This window comes from Podarcis liolepis (genome assembly GCF_965112155.1).
Source record: "Podarcis liolepis genome assembly, chromosome: 7".
NCBI classification, from domain to species: domain Eukaryota; kingdom Metazoa; phylum Chordata; class Lepidosauria; order Squamata; family Lacertidae; genus Podarcis; species Podarcis liolepis.
Window position 1 is genome coordinate 53,666,851 of NC_139561.1, and position 24,685 is coordinate 53,691,535.

The 24,685-nt window shown below is 47.1% G+C and overlaps 2 protein-coding genes across 6 annotated transcripts; one reads left to right on the forward strand and one right to left on the reverse strand.

Moving 5' to 3' along the window:
* Positions 1 to 827: 827 nt before the first annotated feature.
* Positions 828 to 10,763, reverse strand: FBXL8 (F-box and leucine rich repeat protein 8). Of its 2 annotated transcripts, XM_083515101.1 has the most exons (5): positions 10,663 to 10,763; positions 9,250 to 9,329; positions 6,166 to 6,280; positions 3,330 to 3,539; positions 828 to 2,347 (listed from the first exon to the last, which is right to left on the reverse strand). In XM_083515101.1, the coding sequence occupies exons 4-5, from the start codon at positions 3,491 to 3,493 to the stop codon at positions 1,366 to 1,368; spliced, it is 1,146 nt and encodes a 381-aa protein (XP_083371227.1). In that variant the 5' UTR covers positions 3,494 to 3,539; positions 6,166 to 6,280; positions 9,250 to 9,329; positions 10,663 to 10,763; the 3' UTR covers positions 828 to 1,365. The 2 variants fall into 2 exon arrangements, with proteins under 2 accessions (XP_083371227.1, XP_083371228.1); XM_083515102.1 differs by lacking the exon at positions 9,250 to 9,329 and having other exon boundaries at positions 10,663 to 10,758.
* A 29-nt stretch (positions 10,764 to 10,792) lies between these two features.
* Positions 10,793 to 19,578, forward strand: TRADD (TNFRSF1A associated via death domain). Of its 4 annotated transcripts, none has more exons than XM_083515122.1 (5): positions 10,793 to 10,948; positions 12,813 to 12,958; positions 14,199 to 14,479; positions 15,839 to 16,106; positions 17,303 to 19,578. In XM_083515122.1, the coding sequence occupies exons 2-5, from the start codon at positions 12,817 to 12,819 to the stop codon at positions 17,608 to 17,610; spliced, it is 999 nt and encodes a 332-aa protein (XP_083371248.1). In that variant the 5' UTR covers positions 10,793 to 10,948; positions 12,813 to 12,816; the 3' UTR covers positions 17,611 to 19,578. The 4 variants fall into 4 exon arrangements, with proteins under 4 accessions (XP_083371248.1, XP_083371246.1, XP_083371245.1 ...); XM_083515120.1 differs by having other exon boundaries at positions 10,816 to 10,948; positions 12,809 to 12,958; XM_083515119.1 differs by lacking the exon at positions 10,793 to 10,948 and adding an exon at positions 11,118 to 11,284 and having other exon boundaries at positions 12,809 to 12,958.
* Positions 19,579 to 24,685: the final 5,107 nt, after the last annotated feature.

Consider the following 24,685-nt stretch of genomic DNA (forward strand, 5'->3'; position numbering starts at 1 on the left):
GGTGGGGCTGTTGTTATGATTGTTTTATCATTATGCTGCCTACCATTGTGTTTTGTATTGTGTTCATAGCTGTCAAGTTGCAGATTTGAAAATAAGGGACCAGCAGCCTCGAAAATAAGGGCTCAGCAGCCAAAATAAGGGATTTTCCAAGCACAGGTATCTTCAACTTCTGAGCCCCTCCGAGCCAAAGGCAGAAAGCCCAGCCAGCAGCCAGAAGAAGCCTCAAGTGGTGGTTCCCACAGCGTAGCAACCCGGCAAAGGGGATGCAGCAAGGAAAAACACCGTCACCTCTCCGCTGGGAAGTGCTGAGCAAAGGTGAGTCCCCAGGCAACGCGGCCGATTTGATCGGCACAAGGCATGCAAGCTCCACCCCCCAGTCGTTCTTAGACTCCTTATTGGGTGAACAATGCAGCCAAGAAAAACAGTTGGAGCCTCCCTCCTCCCTGGCTGGCAGGGAGGGAGGGAGAGGAGCTGCTTCCTTTGCAACCCGGGAAATTTAAGGGACATCATCAATAAGGGACAACAGCGGGACACAGTGCTGGGATAAGGGACTTTCTCATCAAATAAGGGACGGTTGACAGCTATGATTGTGTTTTCATGATGATTCTCCATAAAATGTCTTCTTAATGTTGTACACTGCCCAGGGATCTTTCGATAAAGGACAGTATATAAAATGAATAAAAATAAAAATTTCTGATCTTCCCTGACACCACCCCGATGAAGAGGATTTGAACTTGAGAGAGGGGGCCCAAGCTGCACGATAGTCATGTTTCTGACAAAAAAATACCCATATGAATATTATTAAGCAGAACTATAAAAACACTATATTTCATATACAAAAATTTATTGTGAATTATGATCATATCACAGATTTAAAGTGCTATGATTTTGCAAGAATCTGAAAAATATATGCCACTCTGTAAACATTGTTCACCTGTTTCTAGGGCAAAGACTGTGATTTGTTCACACTAATAGGTAATGGGACTTAGGATGCAGTCCTAACCGTACTTACCTGGGAGTAAGCCCCACTGAATAGAGTAGCACTTGCAGCACAATCTTAGCCATATCAGCTGAGAAGTAAGTGTGTAATTCTATTTGGATTCTGTGTTTACCCATCTTACTCCTGAGCAGTTGCCTACTCCAGCAGCAAATTTAGCAACAAAGTGAGAGGAAATGGAATTGCACCACAATCCTAACTATGCCAACTCTGGAGTAAGTAAGTGTGGTTTACTCAGAGGTAAGCAGGGCTAGGATTGCTGCCTCAGTGATGCAGACAGTACTGAAATGTACACCCCGGACACTACCAAAGGCCTAAACTGCTACTGAGATAATAGGTGTGAATGTGCCTTTACTGCAGATGGAAAATCACTGGATTATTGTTGGTTTCCAGGTGCTGCGTCCCGTGGTGACCTTTAGAGTGTACTTTCTCAAACCCTTGCAGTGTAAAAGAAAGGCCTGTACCACTGCTGGGCTAACCACACAGTAACAGTGGACCTCTTTCAGATGCACACACTTTTTGGCTAGATCTGTTAGCGAGGAGTTGAGGTCATCAGATGGCGTAGTGCGGATGACCAGCCTTTCCAGAGTCTTGCTGTAGTTGCTGGTGGCAAACCGAATCTGGTTCACCATGTACGTGTAAGTGTTAAGCTGCAAACTGGTTACGGGAATATTGGGTTTTAGAATCCGAGGGATCTTCCAAGCAGGGACTGTGTGGTCGAACTCCATCTCCACCTGCAGCTGTGGATATCTCTCACGAACCATAGCCCAAAGCTCTTCCGGGATGACGGGGATGTACTTGTCCAGGCGCTCGCAGAAAATATCCAGGCACTTGAAGGGCCCTCTATTTGACTTTACCAGTTCCTGGAAGACATCCTCAGACAGGCTGGCATAGTATACCCCCAGGGTAGATAATTTAGGACAAGCCCTCAGAACCTCACAGATCGTCTCTGGCTTGACGTTGCAAACCAGGGTGCGGTTGTTGATGAACAGGGTATGCAGATTTGGACTGCTGGATGCAATCAGCTGAATGAGCCCGTCGTCCAGAGTGAAAGGCATTTGCCGGAAATCGATAAGCTGAAGGCTGGTCTTATTCTGGCTCTGGCAGATTCTCCGGATGCTCTGAATGATGTCTTGGCCGGAATAGAAAAGGGGGTTTTCTCCTTTGCACACAATGCACAGAGCCTGCAACTTGTGGTTCTGCTTGGCCAGCATGTCCAAAATCTGAGTGACGTTCCTCTGGGTTTTCTCCTGAGACTGATCAAAAGCTATCTTCAGGTGTTTGATGTGGCTCAGAAACTGCTGCAAGCTCTGCAAAGTGCCTTCGCCATCTTCATCCTCTGTGCTGCAACTGGACAAAAAATGATGGGGGGTTTAAAAAAAATTCAGTTTAATATTTGCATCCTGCTTTTCCAACAACGAATGTTGAGCTCAAAGCAGCTCACAAGAAAAACAATAGCTTTAAAAACTATCAAAAGCACAGTAGCATATAAAGCAAAAATTAAAATTTAAAAAATCCCAAATTCATCACAGCATTAATACAATTCAATAGAAACTCATAGTGATCCAAAGTATCAGGAATGCACTCATTGCTATAGGCTCTCTGATATGCATTTTCAGACTCCTCAAACTTCCCTGAGGAAGATACAGATGAGAAGGAAATCTCCAGTCAGTGGGGCGGCTGGAGGTGGGGTGGAAGAACCTCAGGACTCCCCCCTAGGCCCTCCAAACCTGAGGCTGTAGCTGTCCCAACTTCCTCAGGACTGTATGGACAAGGCCCCCATCTCTTCCATATTGCAGAAGTCAGCACCTATGGAATTGGCCAAGGAACCTTTAAGCCAGCACAACCAGCTCCTCCAGGAGGGCAAGGGGTGGCTGCAGTAGAAACCTTGTCAGCCTACAGAAAGCCTCAGGTGGCCCCAGCTCTCTGCTAAGAACTGGCTAGAGAGCCCGAACCTTGCAAGAAGGAAGACTGAGTTGATGAGAGAGTTCAATCTTGCTTGGGCAGCAGGTCCCACCCACTCCATCACCTTGGGCCAATGTCTGCATATGGATAGGACAACCCACCTGCCAATCATTTGATGTCAAGATGCCATCAAACATGGACAAGTGGGTTGTTCTCCACACCCCTCACTTGAAAACTGGCCTCTTGGGGTGTGGTGATAAAGATCTGACACTGTAGGCGACTTCTGCTCCACCAGAACCAATTGCAGCACAACAGGATAAACTTCCAAATGGGAAGAGGCACTTGATAGGCTTCCTCGGGAGGTGGTGGCCTCTTCTTCAAAGGAGACCTTCAAACAGAGGCTGTACTTTAAGCTCTCCCTTCTTACCTGACCTCTGTAAAACTCCAGACGGAGCTGGTTGAAACTGCCGCAGCCCAGGGCCGGCACACACGGAATACTGTGTGCCGATCTTTAAGAGGCAAGTAGTAAAATATATTGGCCAGGATTTCTTCAGGGATGTAGCTCCAAGCGTCTGGGGCCAGCACTGGCATTCTCCTGGGGCAGCTGGTTGCAAATTTGGGAATGTAGCTTTCTTTGCTGGAAAACAAATGCACCCAAGATGAACAAACATCAGTCTATGAAATAAGCAGAAATAACATGAAGGAGTCCAGGAAAACACCACAATAAACGATGCATTGTTCCCGAGGTGAAAAATGCCAAAGGGTGGTACCCAATGCTAGTCCTACTCAGACCCACTGAAGTTAATGGACATGACTCTGAGCAGGCAAATGAGTATTGTGAAAAGGGGCTACACATAGTTAGGTCGTCAGGTAAAACATTTCATGCAATAACTTATGAACTTATCACATGGACACCCTTCACAAGAACATGTCATTGTGTGAATATCCAGAGGGCAAAGTTACTCCATCAGTCGGCAACCTGGTTGTCTGCACTAAGCCTTGGAGGCAGATAGAGAATCAATGACATCATTCAGTAAAAAGTCAGGCAGGAGGAATCATATGAATATCCACAAGAGTTCCCTATTCAGTGTTTGTTGTCAAATCCTAAAGAAGCCACCTCCCTTGTCAACTGCTTGTTGTTTTTGCTGCAGGTTCCATCTGCAGGTTCCATCTGCAACTATCCTAGATGGAGGCAAGATTGGAAAGGAAGGAAAGCTGAACCCACCCAAATTCAAAACATGAATGCTCAACACTGGGTGGCCTGCTCCCTAGCTCAGTGGGAGGGCAGATGCTTTGAATGCAGATAAATGCCAATGAGTTACCGTATTTTTCGCCCTATAAGGCGCACTGGCCCATAGGACGCACGTAGTTTTCAGGGGGGGAAATCAAGGGAAAAAATATGATTTCCCCCCGCGCAGATCTGGGAGCAGCGGATAGGCTGCACGCAGCCTGTGCGCTACTCCAAGACCTTCTCCCCGCTTTTGCGGGAGGTGGAGGAATTCCCCCACCTCCCACGAAAGCCCACAGGAGCCACGCGCGACTCCTGCGGGCTTTTCGACCAGGAAGGAGAAGGGACTGAAACGGCCATTCAGTCCCTTGTCCCTCCTCAGTGAAAAGGCCCCAAGAGCGGCCTTCCACCCCCCATAGAAAAGCCAGCAGAAGCCGCGCACCCTTTAAAGAGCGCACGGCTTCTGCGTGCTTTTGCGGAAGGTGGGGGAAATTCCCCATCTCCCGTAAAAGCCCACAGGAGGGAGAAGGGACTGACTCAGCCAGTCAGTCCCTTCTCCCACCTTGGGGAAAAGCCCCCAAGAGCTGCACGCTCTTTAAAGGCTGCGTGGCTCCTGCGGGCTTTTCTGCGAGGTGGGGGAATTCAACCTCATAGAAAAGCCCGCAGAAGCCGTGCAGCCTTTAAAGAACATGCGGCTCCTGCGGGCTTTTCGACCCAGCTTGTGGGGCTGGCGATGGGGGGAAGCGCTGCTTTCCCCCACTGCCAGCCTCAAAGCGGGGTCGGGGAGCAGCGCAAAGGCGTTGCGCACCTTCCCGCTGCCCCCGATCCTCTGGGGCTGGCGATGGGGGGAAGCGCTGCTTTCCCCCACCGCCAGCCTCAAAGAGTAGACTCTCCTGGCTTCAGCGAAAGCAACGTGAAGCCTCTGGAGCGCAGGCTTCGGAGGCTTCGCGTTGCTATCGCTGAAGCCAAGGAGCCTGCATTCGCCCCATAGGACGCGCACACATTTCCCCTTCATTTTTGGAGGAGAAAAAGTGTGTCCTATAGGGTGAAAAATACGGTAAGTAGTCTAGTTAGGCCTTGAACCTGATCTCATTTGGAATGATACTGTTGCAAATTACCTTGGTGTTTTTTTTTACTTATTTATTTACTAAAGGGACCCAGGGCAGCAAGTACAAGTCCAGGACAGACACAGACTGGGAAATAGCCCTGCTTTAAAAGGCCCGTTGAAAGAAGCTGGTCTTCAGTAGCTGCTGAAAAGACAACAGAGATGTCGCCTAATATTTAATGGGATGGCATTCCAAGGGCAGGTGCTACAACACTAAAGGCTCACTTCCTACATAGTACTGTGTGGAACAGATCTCCAGGCTTGGGACCCAAATATATTTTGGCCTCAATCTCTCAGTATGAACCTCCCAGGACCCTTCAACCTTCACCTGAAGCCCTTTTCTAGGTGTCCCCTCTGAGAGAGGCTCGGATGAAGTTGCCTTATACTGAGTCAGACCTTTGGTCCATCCATCTCAGTACTGTCTGCCTTGAGTCTGCAGGCTGCCTATCTCCAAGCCATACCTGGAGATGATATCTAGGAGTTCTTGCATGTAAAATAAGTTCCTCTGTTCCTGGCACTGGGTGGCTGCATTTGGCAGAATGGAAAAGAGTTTGGATTTGATATCCCGCTTTATCACTACCTGAAGGAGTCTCCAAACGACTAACATTCTCCTTTCCCTTCCTCCCCCACAACAAACACTCTGTGAGGTGAGTGGGGCTGAGAGACTTCAGAGAAGTGTGACTGGCCCAAGGTCACCCAGCAGCTGCATGCGGAGGAGCGGGGAAGCGAACCCAGTTCCCCAGATTACGAATCTATTGCTCTTAACCAGTAAACCACACTGGCTCTCATGCAGAACTACGGCTCTCGAAAAAATAAGACTGAGTAGAAATGCTCACGTTATTTTTAGGCACCTCAAGGATGGAGAGGGAAGCACCATTCCTCTGCTAAGCAGTTGTATACCCAGGAAAGAGTATTTTGCATCATACGTACCAGGAGCCCCTGGATGTGCTTTTTTCTCCTGCCTGCTCAAGCCACCATGTGCTCTCTCCTCTCCTCCCAGGCACAAAGAGATCAGTCACACTCTCAAAGGTCACAATGAAGGCGTCTGCAACAGGAAGTCCCCATAAACTCTGTTTGCTTCTGAAACCATGAAGTCACTTCCTTGTATTCAGTACAAGGTTGTTGTTTTTTAAAGCAAGGGGGGGAGGCTTACGCAAAAGGAAGTTGTGCCTGATTTTAAACACTCCTTGCCCCACCGTTTTTGCCACTCCTCATATAAAAAGGAGGCCTCATTCATGTGCTGTGTCAAAAGTTGGAAGGGGGGAATTATTATTTCTGATTTTAATTAATTTTTATAATGAAATATTTTTAATTGTGTGATTATTGCTGTTAGCCGCCCTGAGCCCGGCTTCGGCTGGGGAGGGCGGGATATAAATAAAATTTATTATTATTATTATTATCTAGCAAGTCAATGTGCGCAGGAGAGGGGAGGGGCACTCTTTTTTTTTTTTTTTTTTTTACAAACACCAGTGAAGTAGCATCAGAATCAGATGGCCCTATTGAGCTGTAAGGAAACTCCACAAACCAGGGCATTGAAGGAAGGTTTTGAGTGGGTCATCGCAGGGTACTGCCTTGCCCTGGTACTTCTCACCATTTAAAAAATCCATGTCTGAGGTTCTCAGCTGAAAAAGGTTCTCTTCCCTGACTTCTATAAAGGGTTGGGGTGAATCTTGATCACCTTTGCAGACAACACAAAGCTGGGAGAGATAGGTCTATGATAGGAATTTTGAGGTCTTAGATATATGGTAATGTTCATAACCACACATACATAGATCAGCACAGGAAGACCAACCTGGAACCATTTTGATTCCCAAACTGTCCCAAACTGACCAAATGTTTTCTCGAATCGAACTGTCCCAAACTGACCAAATGTTTTCTCGAATCGAACTGTCCCAAACTGACCAAATGTTTTCTCGAATCGAACTGTCCCAAACTGACCAAATGTTTTCTCTGCAAGGTCAAAGGAAAATGGAAAAGCCTCCCCATTGTCTTTTCCTTCACAAATCCTATCTTAAGGGTATGTCTGTGTTTGAATAGGGTGTGAGCCTGTGACATGGCCCAGGAACTAAGTATTTATCATTACAAAAGATTGGCCAGGATCCCAAGGCAATCCAATCAAGTAACCTGCTAGACAGGAGATAAACAACATTCAAATTTCTGTTTAAACCGCCTTTTCTGTGATGTATGTATGATGCTTCTGGGGGTGGTCTTGATCTACAGGGTGGCAATTTCAAAAGTCTTTATAAGGCTTTGCACACCATTTTTCTGGGTTCCTCCTCCTCCTCTCCTGTGGGTGAGGGGAGCACCCTGTTGCAACAGATCAATAAAGATCAAGCTTACTAGCTGCTTTGCTTCTCAATATTCTCTGGTTGGCCTCTGTTATTCTTTCCTACCAATAGGGAACCTATGTAAGGGCTCTATATGGGCTCTTGGATACCCCATAAGGAAAAAGGGCAATTTTTATTTACAACAGGTTGAACCCCTCAGAAGACAGGAACTATTAGTGACCCCTTGTTAGGTTCAGTAAGTCAACTGGCTCCAAATCCAGCTAATAGTAGCATCCTCTAGGACACAATTTACCAGCTTCTCTGCAAAAACATCATGGGGGACTTTGTGTAAGGCCTTACTGAAATCAAGATATGCCACGCCCACCACATTCCCCTGATCCACCCAGCTTGTAACTCTTATCAAAAAAAGAAATGAGATTCATCTAGCATGGCTTGTTTTTGAGAAACCCATGCTAGCTCTTAGTAATCGTAGCATCCTTTTGCTTACTGATTAAAAAGACAAGATGACTTTGCATATGAAAAGATCAGCATATGGCACAACAATTGAAACAAAACGTGTCCAAAACAAACATGGAGAAATCTAAATTCCCCACTGCACATTTACATTTGCATCCCTCCCCCAACACCCGCCCCCCTGCCCCAGATAGTTAATTTTACTACTGCACTGTTGAGAAAGGAGTGGCTTTCTCCCACCCCAAGGTAAAGTTCATGATGAGTCAAGGTAACTGTTAGCGATTTCTGCTGCCTCTGCCCAAGAATTCCTTGTCAGTGACTCAGCAAGGGAGAGGCAGAGTTTTGAAATAAAATAACATAAAAGCAAACCCCAGGGTGGGGAGGGGAGAATAAACAGTTTATATGTTGTTCTTTCCATGAGAAGCTAGAAGTTCCCAGTGGCTCTTGAAGGGGAATTCTGTTTTTAAAAGAAAGAGCATTGCTGCCTTTCTGTTCAATCATTATTATTTATTTACTTATTTCTTTTAAATGCCACCTTTTCTCCGCAGAGCTCCAGGTCTCCCCTCTCTCCATTTTATCCTAACAACCCTGTGAAGTAGGTTTCGCTGGGAGGCAGTGACTGGCGCCCAAGGGCACCCAATAAGCGTCATGGCTGAGCAGGGATTTGATGTGCTCAGTGCTTCCCAGGTGCCACGAGCAGAGCTTGCAGGGCACTTTGCGCAGCGCTTTCCAAGCACCTGACAACCCGCTGGTTGCCAGGTGCTCTTGGGAAGTGTTGTGCAGGAGGTTTTGAAAGCACTTACAGTAGGCGGTGCCTGGAAAGTCCCTTTGGGCCAAGCCCTGCCTTAGCTGGCCCACACCTGACATATACGACAACAGGAGTAGGCAGGTGGGCATGGCCTACCTGAAATGGCCTCATAGGCCAAACAGGGAGGCTTGGCAGACCAAATTTTACCTGCAGGCGGGAGGTTCCCCAACCCTGCCCTAACCAATACTCCTTAACCTTTCCAACACGGAGATATGAGAATGTTTTACTATCCTGTTAATTGTGGTGTTTTAAATGTGCTGACCTTTAAAGCCCTAAACGGCCTCGGCCCAGTATACCTGAAGGAGCGCCTCCACCCCCATCGTTCAACCCAGACACTGAGGTCCAGCTCCGAGGGTCTTCTGGCGGTTCCCTCACTGGGAGGGAACCAGGCAGAGGGCCTTCTCGGTGGTGGCGCCCGTCCTGTGGAACGCTCTCCCATCAGATGTAAAGGAAATAAACAACTACCTGACTTTTAGAAGACATCTGAAGGCAGCCTTGTTTAGGGAAATTTTTAATGTTTGATGTTTTCTTGTGTTTTTAATATCCTGTTGGATAAAAATAGAGGTTCAATTGGTATCATGGAGTTGCAGAAGCAAGGATGCAGAGAGGCAGTGCAGCTCCTAAAGGAACATCACTTGTAAGGGCAATCCACCCAGCATTAAGAAATAAAAAAATCCAACCCTCTCTCTCTTAAACCTTTCTGCAGGGCAGACTTTTTCTTAGGAGTGCAGTCATTACAGCCCTGCCAGTAATGCTTTAAACCGAGGCTGTGAGAGCTATCCTTGACCTCTGATGCACTGGCAGCGCGATTCCTGAGACACTTGCTGCCCAAGGCTGTCCGCAGAATGACAGATGGCATGAAAGACTTCTGAAAACCACATGTTAACATCATTTACAAGGCAGACCTCCCCTTATTGGAGACAGCAGGTGGTTGTTTTTTTTCCAGGAAAACGCCAAAATCTCATTCCAATAGTATACTAAGCAGCTGGCCTCTCAAACAAGGTAGAGGGTTGTTTGTTTGTTTTGTTTGTTTGTTTTGCTGTGACTGACTGCTCTTTATTAAAATATTTATATACTTCTATTCATTACTTTTTAAAAAAACACACACCCATAAAATACAGTAAGAAAGACATACAAAAATGTCGAAATCAGCCAACAGCTATGGAAATATGTGATCTTAATTGCCTGCGTTAAGCCCAATGGAAAAGAAAAATGTTCAGGAGCCACTTAGAAGCTAAAACTGAGGGCACCTGCTGGATCTCTATTGGCAGATTATTCCACAAAAGTGGGCCGATTTATACATCTTTCATAAAATATCAGGGCAATGGACAGCAACATAACCCCCCCAGAAAAATCATTAATAATTCCTCAAGAATTTTTAAAAACAACTGCGCATAGGACTGCTGGCCAAAAAAAAAAAAAGGTCTTCAAAGAGACTCCTGAAAGTCAGAAGCCAGGTGGCCTGTTGCATCTCTGCTAGAATAATGTTCCAAAGCATGGAACCGGCAACAGCCTCCACAGCACAGGGGATACCTAACAGCGCTCATCAAAACGAGCTCCTGATGATCATTAGTCATCACAGCCCGCCAGCAAGTCCCAACCTGCCCGCGAGAGCGCAGCAGGTCAGGCTCCTTTTCCCTCTGCAGTCCCCTCTCTGCCTTGGAGCAGCTTTCCGCTAGCAAATCTTCCCAAGAGCACTGAGAGATCTCCTCTCCTCCTCCTAGCAGGAGTGGAATTAATCTATGCGAGAATATGCACTCTGCTGATGCTCTGGGACACGGCGCTTTTGCTTTCTAAAAACAAGGCGACCAAACAGCACCTTGGTCAAAGCTGTGAGCTGCAGCCAAGGACGAACTGAATTCCCACCCCGTTCCTTACCTGATTTCAGACGACCCCAGCCCCCAGGCGGCCTCTCCTGTCAAGGCCACGGTTCGGGGCGTCCACTGATTGGCAGCCTGAACTTCCTGGTGCAAAAAAACGGGGCGGATCCTTCGGTACCTTCCAAACAAGCAGCCCAATGGGAAGCGGTGCTCGATTTGGACTGGCAGGTCCGCCAGCCGGTCACCGTTGCCTCTCGCAAACCACGTTTGGAAGGGGAGAGACTGTAGTTCATTCTTCTCCGGGGAGAAAACTGCCAAAAAGGAAAAAGCAAAAACTCCACCAGGTTGGAATTAGGCTTTCCCCAGATCCCCGAACTGCAAAAACAATCCTGTGAATTCTTTGCAAGCTTGAAAGTCCGGGGGGGTGGGTGGTCTTGTGGGTGGGAGAGAGCATATGGGGGTGGGGGGGAGTGACTGGCATATGGGGGGGAGCGGTCATTGCTCAGGGATCGGGTCATCTTCCTTTAATAGCCACATGATCAGGAAAGTGCAAAGTGCCTTTTTGCTCTTTCCGAGCGGCTAATGCGCAAAGGCGGAAGACGCGCGCTGTAGCTCACTCTGTTTGCGCGCGGGGAGGAGGAGGAGGAGGAGGACCGGCCAGGATCGGGCAAAGGGAAGAGGTAATGGTCGCTCTCCGCCTTGGGAAGCGGGTGGGCGCTAGCGCAGGCTCCGGCTGCTGACAACTCGATCCGAGGTAGCGATCGCGAGCCCCCCGTTGGCCCAAATCGTTCCGTGCCTCCCGCTGCCTAGCGCGAAGATTTCGCTACGGAGAAAGTGGGTGGCAAGGAGTTTTCTCCAAGTTTAACGTGGCCAGTTTTAAAAAGTGGGGAGGCGAGGCGAGGCTCTCCCTCCAAGTTCAGAAAGGCGCGGGTGGGGAGTGGAGCGACGGTGCGCAATTCATCCGTTTTCATTTGCCAAGGCCAAAGAGGCCAGTTTCGGTTCCGTGCGTTCCGGGAAGCGGCTTCGTTCCAGGAACTGGGCTCGGGCATGTTTTGCTCTCTTGCGCGGCCCGAAGGACGGATCGGACTTGACATTCCTACGTACCTTGTGCAGATGGGGATCTCGCTTTTGTAACAAAAGGTTTTTGAGAGGGTTCAAGAGAGGAAAAAGTGGGATATTCCCGTACTTCTAGGGACTCGCGAGGAACCTACCCGTTTTAGAAGCTTCGATTTACAAAACTGGGGGCGGATGTGTGTCTGTTTTGGATTACTTAATCCGGAATAAATGCACTCATCAAAGCAGGTCAGGTTTGTCCTGATCGGTAAAAACCTGGAAAAGAGAAACGGAGAAGTGTTCGTTTTGCTTCGGCAATAAAAATCAATGCTACCACTTCGAAGTATTATTTAGCAGGTATATATAGAGGTATGGAGAGAACGGTGTGATAGACTTGCCCCAAGTGATTCCTCTCTTCTCCCATTCCTTGATCACCCAGAATTTAGACATCCTGACAAGTACGGTATATCCTGTTCCATGAATGGGAGGGTAATGGGCTGCATAGATTATGAAGCATTCTTCCAGGTGGCAGTGCGATATCAGAAAAAAAGATACTGGGGGGAAGCTAATACCAATAAGGCAGACTGGTTTCAAATAATGCAGATCTGATTGCAGGTAGAATGCAAAGGAGAAGGCATTGGGACTCTGGCAACAGTTGGATCCTTCTGTTACAGGTCCCCAAATATGTACTGTCTTCTGCTTATTAGACTTGGTTATGGAGGATACACAATATTTACATGAGCCTGGGAAAACGACCTTAAGAGAAGCATCGAAGAAGCACAATGCGATCAATTATGGGTTAAGCCCCCTATGGAGTCTGTTTTGGCACGAGTCCAGGAAGCCACCCTTAAAATAATTGTGTGATAGCACTGGACTCCCCAAAGGTTTTCTCGTATTGATTGATTACAACAACCCTGTGAGGTAGGTTAGGCTAATACTGTAGATGGTAACTGGCCCTAGGTCACCCAGTGAGCTTTATGACTGAGTGAGGATTTGACCCCTAGTATGAATCTCACATCCATTTGTTTTAAAAGTTTGATTTTCATATGAATCGTTTATATTATTTTATGTAGCGATCTTTGTGGATTGAGTGCTATATAAATCTTGTTAAATAAAAAAAAGTCAACGAATTCTTTCATTTCATTTTGAAGACAGAAAGATGGGAGACGTCTCTGATGTTTGGGTGGGAAGTGCCTACCTGTTTGTGCAGTCAACATCGGAAAATGTCCTTCTTCCTGTGATGTATGGAGACCCAAAGCAGAAGCCTTGCGTGTTCAAAGCACTCAAGTTGGCACTAGCGGGTATGTATTCTGTGTAGCCATTAGTGCCCCAAGACAGCAACTCATTGAGAACAGCATCATTTGCCTGTTGTCACTCAGCATCCCTATGCCTGAGCTGCTCTTGGAACTTAAGCTTCTCCCAAGTCCACATCTTTGCAAGCTGGTGAGTCAGACCATTGGGCTCAGTACTGACTACTCTGACTGACAACAGCTCTCCAGGGTCCCAGACCTGCAGATGCCAGAGATGGAACTCGGGATGTTCTGCATGCCAAGCAGGTGCTCTGCTTCTGAGCTACAACGTTGGCCCTAAAGATAAAGGGAGATTCCAGTCCTGGTTTAAACCCTCTAGGAAACCATCTTATACTGAGTCAGACTATTGGACCTCCTAGCTTAGTATTGTCTGCAAAGACAGGCAGCAGTTCTCCAGGGCTTCAGGTGCAGGTCTTCTCTAGCCCTTCCTGGGACCTTCTGCATTCAAAGCAGATGCTCCGCCAAAATGCTCGAGTCCTTCCCCAAATATTGCATACTACCCTGCAGTTCTAGAACACAGCAATTTGTCTTCCACGCCTTGTTTGCTAAGAGACTTCCACTCATCGGAACTCGACAGGGAAGTCTCTTTCCCAGCCTGCAGAATTTACAGGCCCAGAAGGTTGAAGTCCTCTCCTTTACTTTAGTCATAAAGATAATAATAAGTGGAACATAGAGAGGCTTCTGTCTGCACTGTATCTTGCAGCATCACTTTAGGTCTTCTTGTAAATGTGCTATTTTTCTCTCTGTGTGTTTGTTTGCTTGTTTTCTGGAAGATTATACAAAATTTATTTAATTTATAGAATTATTATTTATTTATTTATTTATTTATTTATTTATTTATTTATACATACATACATACATACATACATACATACATACCCCACCCATCTGGCTGGGTTTCCCCAGCCACTCTGGGCGGCTTAAAACCAAATATTTTAAAAAAAATACAGCCTCAAACATTAAAAACTTACCTAAACAGTTGTCTTTTAATAGTAAAATAGTTGCTTGTTGCCTTGACATCTGCTGCTCTTCCTCCCAAAAGGGAGCCCAAGATGACTTAACAGCATAAAACACAACTGAAAAATATAAATCTGCAGAGCTGCTGCCATTCAGTGTATAAGGTACAGAGCTTGATAACCCAATGGTCTGACAGCACAAAGTGTCTTCTTGTCTTTGGTAAGTGGAAAACCTGACAGCCACCGCTAACTTTCCTCCCCGCTCTCTTCCCCAGATTCAACGGGTAGCCTCAACGGGGTAGACGTGCTGAAGGTCCATTGCAGCGACCCTCACCTGATAATCCAGCTCAAATTCTGCAAGGAAGAGAACTGCCGGAGATTCCTGCAAAGCTATCGCGAGGGACACCTCCAAGACTCCCTCCAGAATCACCTCAAACTTTCCTTGTCCATGTCCACCTTAGTCCCTGTCCAGATGGAGCTGAAAACTGGCACCGAGAAGCTGGACGCCATGATTCGGGAGGAGGAGCGGTGCCTTGAGTGCATCTACCATGAAAAGGTGCGAGCGAGAGAAATGCTGGGCTGCGTGGGTGGCTATATGGCAGGACCCTGGAACCTTTGAGTGAGCCGGATTGTTACTTGTCCCTGTGGGCCAACTTTGACAGGTGTGCAGGACAGTCAATCACCTGACATTGTTTTGATGTCCAATACATGACAGGTGGATTTACTTACCCACCAAACAAAGTCTCTTGTCCAGAGCTTTCCCAAGAACCTGAGAGCCAGCTGGGCACTTGGGAACCTCAGCGCAAGGGGCGTGGCCAGGCCTGTGCTCATCAAAAGGTTGAACACAGGGCATCACAAATGACATCCCGTGTGGGACAGGCGGGAGTAGTTTGGGAGAAGCAGTCTTGTGGACCCAATTGGGACTTGTGCTGCACCCAGTTTGGTCTGCCAGCCAAAGCTTCCCTACTCCTGCTATTTAGCGTCCAAGTTAGAGAATTACAAGGAAAATTCAGCATGCGAACCGTCCGAGCTTTGAGTCAAGGAAAGCTGGATTCTGCAGCTTGGGCAAATGTGCCCACTTTTCTTTGACTCATTATGTCTTTATGGTTCTTTCTGAGAAAAGGCAAGGAACAATGTGGGGCATTGAAGCCCCATCTTTTCCCACCCACAAGCCCTGCAATTCTTCACGGATCTCAGCAGGCATTGCTCATCCACTTTGAACTCTGTTTTTTAACAAGTAGGAGTAGAATTATTATTATTATTTAAGTGACAGCTTACCTTCTCAGAGAACTGAGTTGGCCCACAACTCACACTCACTTTACATACGCGAGTGAAAGCTTATGCAGGTGGTGGGATGAAATAAATAAATGAAGAGTGTGGAAAACCTGCTGTTCCCTGCTCTCCATTGATTTGCTTTTTTCTGCCCCCACACTAAGTGGCTTTTCCTTGCTTACTAATCTTTGGGGAGGTTACAGGCTGGTGCCGAGATCACCCCAGGGCCCTCCCGCAACCTTCCCAGAGCCCAGTAAGCAAATATATATATTTGGCAGCATACCTGAATGTAGGATCTAACACAGTAGACATCATGGATGCTGACTTTTTAATAGGCCATATTACTGAACCAGCTATTTTGCAGGTAAAATTAATGGGGCAGATGATTTGTTTTTTTGATATGTTGTATTTACTATGTTTATATCTTGCCTTCCTCCAGGGAGCTCAAGTCAGTGTATATGGTTCTCTCTCCCTCCCCATTTTATCGTCACAACAACCCTATGAGGTAGACTAGGTTGGGAGGCAGTGACTGGCCCAGGGTCACTCAGTGAGCTTCCTCACCAAGTGGGAATTTGAGGCCTGGTCTCCCAGGTTCTAGCCCAGCATTTTTTAACCACTATACTACATTGGTTCTCCATTTCAGCCTAACCGTCTCAGGGATGAAGAGATCACAGAGCTGGAGGAATCTCTCAGGAACTGTTCCTTTCTGGACAAGAATGACAACACGGGTCCTTCTTTGAATTCTTCACCTGCATCTTTGAATTCTTCACCTCCATCTTTGAATTCTCCGCCTCCATCTTTGAATTCTCCGCCTCCATCTTTGAATTCTCTGCCTCCATCTTACAGTTCTGTGGAGATCTCAGGGTCTCTGCCAAAGGGAGACACCTTCACTTTCCAGGGCCAGCAGTTCGGTAAGTGTTTCCAAGAGGAAATTGGGAGAACTTGATCACTTTGAATAAGAACTGGTTACAAGACAAAAAAAATTAAACAGGTGTGCACTGAAAGGAGAGAGCTGGACAAATTTGTCTATGTCATCTCAAGGAAAACTCTGAAAACATGTTATTTTGCAACAGGACTGTTTACTGTTTATAGTTTCGTATTATAAAGTTTCTGAAGGGGAAGAAAAAGATCAGAAGAGTCGGGATAGTAGGAGAGTTGTCCAGCCAGAAATCACACAAGGAGCGCTTGCAAGGTTAGATGTTGTTTGAGCACTGGTTAGGTTTCATCTGAGCAGCTTCAAGAGTTGATGTTGCTGCCTCACCCTTCCCTGAGCTTTCATTGGGGTCCTGTTCTGGAACAGCAGCTGAGGAGTCAGGTGTCCTCCTCATGGATAGGGCTTAAGGAGAGTTCTGCTGCTGGATGGACACCACACCCAGCTATCGCTTCCATTCAGCCTTGCTCTTGGTGGTGATTTTGGCGGCTCAGGAATGAGGGGATGAGGCCAGCAGTTGAGGCTGCTCTGTTAAGGCAAATGGGGCACTTCCCAACCAACCATCCTGCTCTCAGCCAGCCTCCACCTGCCTGCCTGCCCTCGGATTTACAACCAGTACTAGAGAGTGACCTCAATTGCCAGCTTTGACTTCCTGAGTCTCAGTTTTGCCCTTGGTAAACACCGCAGGAGGAAGGATTGAGACAAAGCTCAGATTAGTTGGCTCTGCCTGCCATTGGCCCTGGCTCTGCCTACTATTCACCTCCCTGCTTTCTGTCCCAACAGTCCCAATGAGCATCAGCCACCACTGGAAACCAGTCAGGGCATATTGTGTTCCTCCAAGCTTTCAGTCTCTCTGAGTGGGATATTCTCCCAGGCAGTGGTCTTGGGAGGCTTTTTGGTCAGTAGTAGGGTCAACAGCATCCTCCTCCTCTACCTCAGAAGTCTCATGCAGTCCAGGGCTGGTCCTGGCAAGCAGGTAGTGAGATGTGTCCCGTTTCCACATATTGGGAGGGTTGGATCCAGAGCTCTCCATATTTAGAGCAGTCCCATTAAAAGTAATGAACTTATTGACTAACACCAGTCCATTCATTTGGATGCAACCCTAATTTTTTGTTTTGTACGGAATGACATGTCTCCGATGAGTTAAGATTTGTTTTTTGTTGTTCCCTTCCCAAGCCAACAGAAAAATCTCTCCAGACGACCACCAGACGTTTGCCAAACTCGTGTCCAAGAAGTGGAAGCAGGTGGGCCGGTCTCTGCAGGTCAACTGCCGGGCCCTTCGGGATCCTGTCATCGACAACTTGGCCATAGAGTACGACCGGGAGGGCCTCTATGAGCAAGCGTACCAGCTTCTCCGCAGGTTCATTGACTCAGAAGGCAAGAGAGCCACCATAGAAAGACTGGTCACCGCCCTGGAGGAGAATGGCCTCATCAGCTTGGCTGAGGAGCTTCTGAGTGTCCACCAGAATGACAAAACATTGTAAGAGGACATGGGGGGGGCAGTCCTCCCTTGAGACTACAAGCTGCAGGGCCAGTGATGCTCCACACTCATGTGCCTTTCTACACCTCTTGACTGCTCTGTAGCCATTTGATGCCAGACCAGCTGTGGCCCTTGCCACTGGCAGAACCCCGAGAATAACCAGCACAGGACTGAGGCTGAAAGTCAGTGTTGAAATATGGATGGTCTTGGGGAACATCTTTCATCTTACAGTAGCATCTGGACAAAGGCCTCAGCGGTTTCAGAATATCTCAGCGATGTAATAGCAGGAAAAGGAAAAGATGTGAGACTTTCAGGAACGGTCTAAATAACTGGCTAGGCTGTGCCTGAGTAAAGGTAGTTCTCAGCACTTACTGACTGTAGCATCAAATAATGACGTTATATGGAAATGTGCATACAAAAGCGAGCTATCCTCAGATTAATGATCTGGCTAGGACAGTCATATTGTCCAAAGTCAACTTTAAAAAGTGGTACTTTCCAATGCAGCCAGTTCACACAATGGGTTGCAAATCATTGGCATAACTTAATCTAGCATGCAGTTGAATGTGTGAACTGACTCTTATTGGAAATAGGGGCTAGGAAAGGGGGTTTTTTGGGTGGCAGGAGGTATTAGATCTGCAATGACCTATTCATTCCTACAAGCCCCACTTGATGCTGCAGTTAGCAGAGTTGAAACTGCATGTGTGAACCAGCGCTAGGTGACATTTCCATGAACAGACTGCACCAGCATTTTACACCTTTTATGGAGTTATTCTTGAGTGTCATAGTAACTGTGCTGCTGTGATGCTTACTTATAGGAGCATGTCTGCGTTTCCTTGCACAGAGGCTCCACCTCAGTGACATTATTGTATCCCAGATTCTCTTCCAGGAAGGAACAGTAGGCTTTCTCTTGTCTCATCATTTGCTTTCAGTCTTATGGCTGTGTCTGCTTTAGCACCATTTCCCTCAGAAAATGAGGCATGGCTGGGTTGGTAGCTGTCCATGGTTCATGATGACAGCTATCTCCCTTCTATCCTCCGCACATTTATAGATGCCTGTTTCACACGTAATGTTAAACCACTGTTTAGCAACCAATAGTTTATTCAATCATGGCATAGCATTATGTATAAATCCTGCCTTCCAGCTTAACTATGGTTTGTTCACTGCCAGCAAACCACAGTCTGAAGCCATGGTTTATTGTTGGCTTATGAACCTTGGTTTGTTTTAACTGTGGCTTAGTGTTATGTGTGAACCTAGCACCCTTGTTTAACTATGGTATGTTTGAACACTCCATCACAGACACTTAGTAAGCTACAAATGCACAAGGCAAGAGCAGCTGGAAAACAAACCAAGCTTTTGAAAAACAAGCCATGGTGACTGTCTGTGGGATAACTTGTGGTTAACTCTTGGTTTGTTAAAGAAAGCACGGTTTAAACAAAGCATTATGTGCAAACCAGTCCAATAATTGCTTAGAGCAAGGGAACCTCAGATCTGGCAGCCCACTTTTCATCTACTATCTTACTGGAACAGGGGAAAGTGTCATTGTTTGTGTGGGCATCATTGTCAAAAGATGGACAATGTATGAGATTCATGAATACCTGTAGCTACACAAAGGGAGCTGTTCCAAGAGCAGATACGAGGGCTAGATATCAGAGGATGCACAAAGCAACCTTGCTGGTGCTAAGAATGTCTGGTTCTGGTCATTTGACATTCCATTCTGCTTTCGGCACAATCTGGTATAGCATACAAATGAAGGAATGATTAGTGCCCTGAATCTGTGAATCAGAACACGGGAAGATGTCTTGTACTGAGTCAGAACCTTGGTCAATTTAGATCAGGATTGTCTCCATCAGTTGGCAGAAGTTCTCCAGAGTTTCAGACAGAAGCCTTTCTCAGCCATCCATGGCAATGCCAGGGACCTTTCCCCCTGCTACTGGCCCTTCTCTATGGGTATAAACGTCATTTTAAAAACCTATCACCTTTATCATTATTTACTGGCGTCTTCAGTTTTTTACAAATACATACGCAAAACATAAACTCAACAAAGACAAGTGGTGTGTATCATTTAATAATAATAATAATAATAAATTTTATTTATATCCCGCACTCCCCAGCCGAGCCGGGCTCAGGGCGGCTAACAACAGTCAAATAACAATCAAATAATAACACATTCTAAAAATATTTCATTATAAAAATTAGTTAAAATCAAATTGATGGCAACCGATTAAACAAAATTCTGTGCAGGTTGCCGGAGGAGGGAGTCAGGCTGCGCCCTGACCAAAAGCTTGGCGGAACAACTCTGTCTTGCAGGCCCTGCGGAAAGATGTCAGATCCCGCAGGGCCCTAGTCTCTTGTGACAGAGCATTCCACCAGGTTGGATCTGCAGCCGAGAAGGCCCTGGCTCTAGTTGAGGCCAGCCTAACCTCTCTGAGGCCTGGGACCTTGAGGGTGTTATTATTTGTAGACCGTAGGTTTCTCTGTGGGGCATACCAGGAGAGGCGGTCCCGTAGGTACGAGGGTCCTAGGCCGTATAGGGCTTTAAAGGTTAAAACCAGCACCTTAAACCTGATCCTGTACTCCACCGGGAGCCAGTGCAGCTGGTATAGCACCGGATGAATGTGATCCCGCAGCGAAGACCCCGTAAGGAGTCTCGCTGCGGCATTCTGCACCTGCTGGAGTTTCTGGGTCAGTCTCAAGGGCAGCCCCACGTAAAGCGAGTTACAATAATCCAGTCTGGAGGTGACCGTCGCATGGATCACAGTAGCTAGGTCAGGGCGAGAGAGATAAGGGGCCAACTGCTTAGCTTGGCGGAGATGGAAAAATGCCGCCTTTGTTATAGCTGTAATCTGCGCCTCCATAGAAAGGGAGGTATCGAAGATTACACCCAAACTCTTAACGGACGGTGCTGGCACTAATTGCACCCCCGCAAGAGATGGGAGTTGCCCCCTCGATCCCATATCGTCCCGCCCCAGCCAGAGGACCTCTGTCTTCGAAGGATTTAACTTCAACCGGCTCCCACGTAACCATCCAGCCACAGCTTCCAGACATCTGGTCAGTGTGTCTGGGGCCGAGTTAGGATGGCCATCCATCAACAGATAGAGTTGGGTGTCATCAGCATACTGATGGCAACCCAGCCCAAAACTCCGGACAAGCTGGGCGAGGGGGCGCATAAAGATGTTAAAAAGCATCGGGGAGAGAATCGCACCCTGAGGCACTCCACACACCAAGGAGTGACGCGATGACAATTCCCCCCCAAGCGCCACCCTCTGTCCCCGATCAGAGAGAAACGAGCGCAGCCATTGAAGGACTGTGCCCTGGATCCCCACGTCGGCAAGGCGGTGGTCCAGGAGTTCGTGATCCACCATGTCAAAGGCTGCTGACAGATCTAGAAGAATCAGCAGCCCCGACCCGCCTCGATCCAGCTGCCTGCGGAGATCATCTGTTAGGGCTACCAGAGCCGTCTCGGTCCCATGACCAGCACGGAAGCCGGACTGGAATGGATCCAAAGCAGATGTTTCATCCAGAAACCTACCAAGCTGTTCAGCAACCGCTCTCTCAATCACCTTACCCAGGAATGGAAGATTCGAGACCGGGCGGTAATTGGATAGATCTAAGGGATCTAACGATGTTTTCTTTAAGAGCGGACGCACCACCGCCTCCTTCAGTTCCCCTGGGAATATCCCGGTGCCAAGGGACAAATTGATGATATCCCCCAGGGGGGCCCGCACCTCGTCTGGACACGCTCTAATCAGCCATGACGGGCACGGGTCAAGAGGACAGGTGGTGGGCTTTCCAGCTTGGAGGAATCTGTCCACATCGGCTGGAGATATCCGGTCAAAGTGGTCCAATACTGGACCCGAGGACAGTTGAGGGGCCTCCAGTTCCTTTATTGTATCCAAATTGGCAAGGAGGTCATGGCGGAGCAACAGGACCTTCTCCGCAAAAAAGCTCGCAAATGCCTCACAGCTGTGTGTCAGATTGTTATTTAAATTTGGCTGTCCTTCAAGGGACGTTAATGACCGGATTATACTAAATAATTGCGCCGGGCGAGAGCTAGCGGATGCAATGGAGGCCGAGAAGTAAGACTTCTTAGCGGCCTTCACTGCCATCTCATAGGTTTTCATAAAAACCCTATAAGATGTTCTTGAGGCTCCGTCACGGGCACCCCGCCATACTCGCTCTAGCCGTCTGAGGTCCCGCTTCATTTTCCGAAGCTCCTCGGTAAACCAGGGAGCCCGGTTTCTGCGGGGTCACAGAGGGCGCTTAGGTGCGATCTCATCGATGGCTGCCAGGAGCTGGGTATTCCAGCCCTCAACAAGCTCAGTCAATGAGTCGCCAGGGGGAGCAAGGTCCCGCAAGGCTTGACGGAATCTATCAGGGTCCATCAGCCTCTGCGGGCGAGCCCAAATCGGCTCGCCACCTAAGCAGGGTGGGGGTGGAAAGTCAATCCTGGCTTTCAGAGCGTAGTGATCAGACCATGGCACCTTCATCGAGGGAGACATGATCACATCTATACCGGCGCCAAAGATCAAATCCAGCGTGTGGCCTGCTTGATGTGTGGGGCCCGAAACAAACTGGGAGAGCCCTAGTGTTTGGGCGTAAAGGCAATTAACTAAAGGGAGAGCATCATTCTGTAGAGTCAGCTTAGCTTCATTAAAGAGACAATACCTTTAGACCATAGGTACTGTGGTAATGTGTTTCCAAAACTGTCTGAGGGTCTGTCAGTACAAGGGTCCCTCCTGCCTTGCCCAGTTACAAATGTTATGAAGGGAACACACGTGTTTACGAAGGTATTAACTGACTGTGTCCTGAACCACTCAATTCTGCTGCATTAATTTCTCTGGAAGATAGTCTGCACTTTGGGTACAACCAAAAATCTAGTGCATGATGGGAAATGGTACAATTAAAAAACCAATAAAATTACTCAACGAAAAGTGATTTCCCCAAGCAGTGGGAGCAGCGTTAGAGCTTTTCCATAATGGAAGTTCGCAAGGCAGCCTACATGGGATTTTCCCCAGTGTATTAGTCTCCCTCATCCAGCCAATGATCTTTAGCTTCAGCAAAATTGCTTCACCATGTAGAAGAGTAATCCTAACTCAGGGGAAAATATTGATAAATTAGAACACAATTGGTACAGGCTGATATTTTTGCAAAGTGTATTTTTACCACTTTTGTATTGCCTTGTTTTCTGCACAGTAGGTTTTCTACACAATACTCTCTTCTGATAGACACTGATTTTTAATGCCATGATTTGTATCTTTTGAGAATCCTGCTTTTATATAGCAGCACTTTCCTCAATTTGTGTCTTGACAATCTTCAAATTGTGTCTCTCCCCACCTTGTTGTGGCTTTCATTTTTAAACACATGCAAGATCAGGCAACAATCAAATAAACATGCTGCTCAATGTTTAAAAGGGAATGCACCCATGGAGATACCTCTTGGGAATTTGTTGGAATCCAAAAGAGAGTTTCATGTTTTTAAATAGTTTTAGCAGCGCTTGAAAGTTTGGAGCAGACTCAAGCTGGCCGTGGGAAGACGACTTTGGTCCAAGATGAGCAAAAGGATTTACTGACATGGGGTGTGTGTGTGTGTGTGTGTGTGTATGGAGAGAGAGAGAGAGAGACCCCTAGGGACTGCTGGCCTTGCTCACATTGCTGGCCAACCTCATCTAGATTAAGACAATTGTAGCAAAATATAAGGCAGTACAGAAGGCAGTTTAAAACTGGCAATGATAGTCAGATAACGCCTGGGCAAAAAGGGAAGTTTTTCGTAGATGGTGGAAATACACCATTATTTGACACCCACCCTAGTCATCCATAAGACTACGTGCTTTGACCTGCTCTAGTACTAGGAAGGGCCAATCTGCCCATTGCAGTTTCCTTCACTTTCTTGCTACCTGGTTTCAACATAAAATGGTTGGTGGAACAGACACTTTAAGCAGTTCTTCCCATTTCCTGAGTTCCTCCTTGCAACATCAGCATGCCAGAGCAAGAAGATGTTCCTGGGCAAGGAAGACGTGCCCAGATTTTGGTGGGCTGGCAGGGTACCTTAAGCAAGTACATGGGCTGGAAGCAGCCTGTGAGTTTGCCTGCTGTGATGAACTACAGACCACTGAAAAAAAGGAGGAGGAAAAAGCAGACTCTAGGATGGGAAAATCTTTTCTATTTCGGTTTCTTGTTTTTCAGATCTGCTTCCCACATTTCTATATCAGTTTGTGATTTATTTATTTTTAAGTCCTCATGAAAATTTCTCCTAATACAGTAGTACCTCGGATTAAGTACTTAATTCGTTCCGGAGGTCCGTTCTTAACCTGAAACTGTTCTTAACCTGAAGCACCACTTTAGCTAATGGGGCTTCCCTGCTGCCGCGCCGCCAGAGCATGATTTCTGTTCTCATCCTGAAGCAAAGTTCTTAACCCGAGGTACTATTTCTGGGTTAGTGGAGTCTGTAACCTTAAGCGTATGTAACCTGAAGCGTATGTAACCCGAGGTACCACTGTATACTGATTTCGGTATGCAATTTTGCTTAATATAATGCATCTTTGTATGTTATTTCCACCAATCTAGGCACACTTCACCCTTGCATATCCATTTTTTGGATGCATTACCTGGCTGGAAAAGTGCATTGCCAAACTCTGAGAAATGTGAATTTTGAAGGATTCAAAATCCAGTTCATGTATCATTTTGGAAGGTGGAAATTAGGTAAGTCCATGCAAACTACATCACATTTTGTCCTCAGTGTGAGGTCAGTAAACTAACCAACGTCCCCCAAATCCCAATGGCTATAGAAGAATGAATTTGTTGGAACGACACTTTGCAACGCTAGTCATTTCCTCTTTTACAAGGAGCTAACTTTATTGGAGTGTAACATGATGGCGCTCAGTCTGACCAGATTTCATGAGGCAATCTGTCGTTGCGTGAACACACACAGACATGGACCCTTCGCATGTGCAGCCAACTCTTCTCCGCCTCCCGCCCCCTCCCTGCTGTTGGCATGCATCTGAAGCAGGAGTACTCCAGAGCTCTCCTGACTCTTTTTGGACAGAAACATCTGCTCAGGTCATGTGACCAGCACTTGGAGGC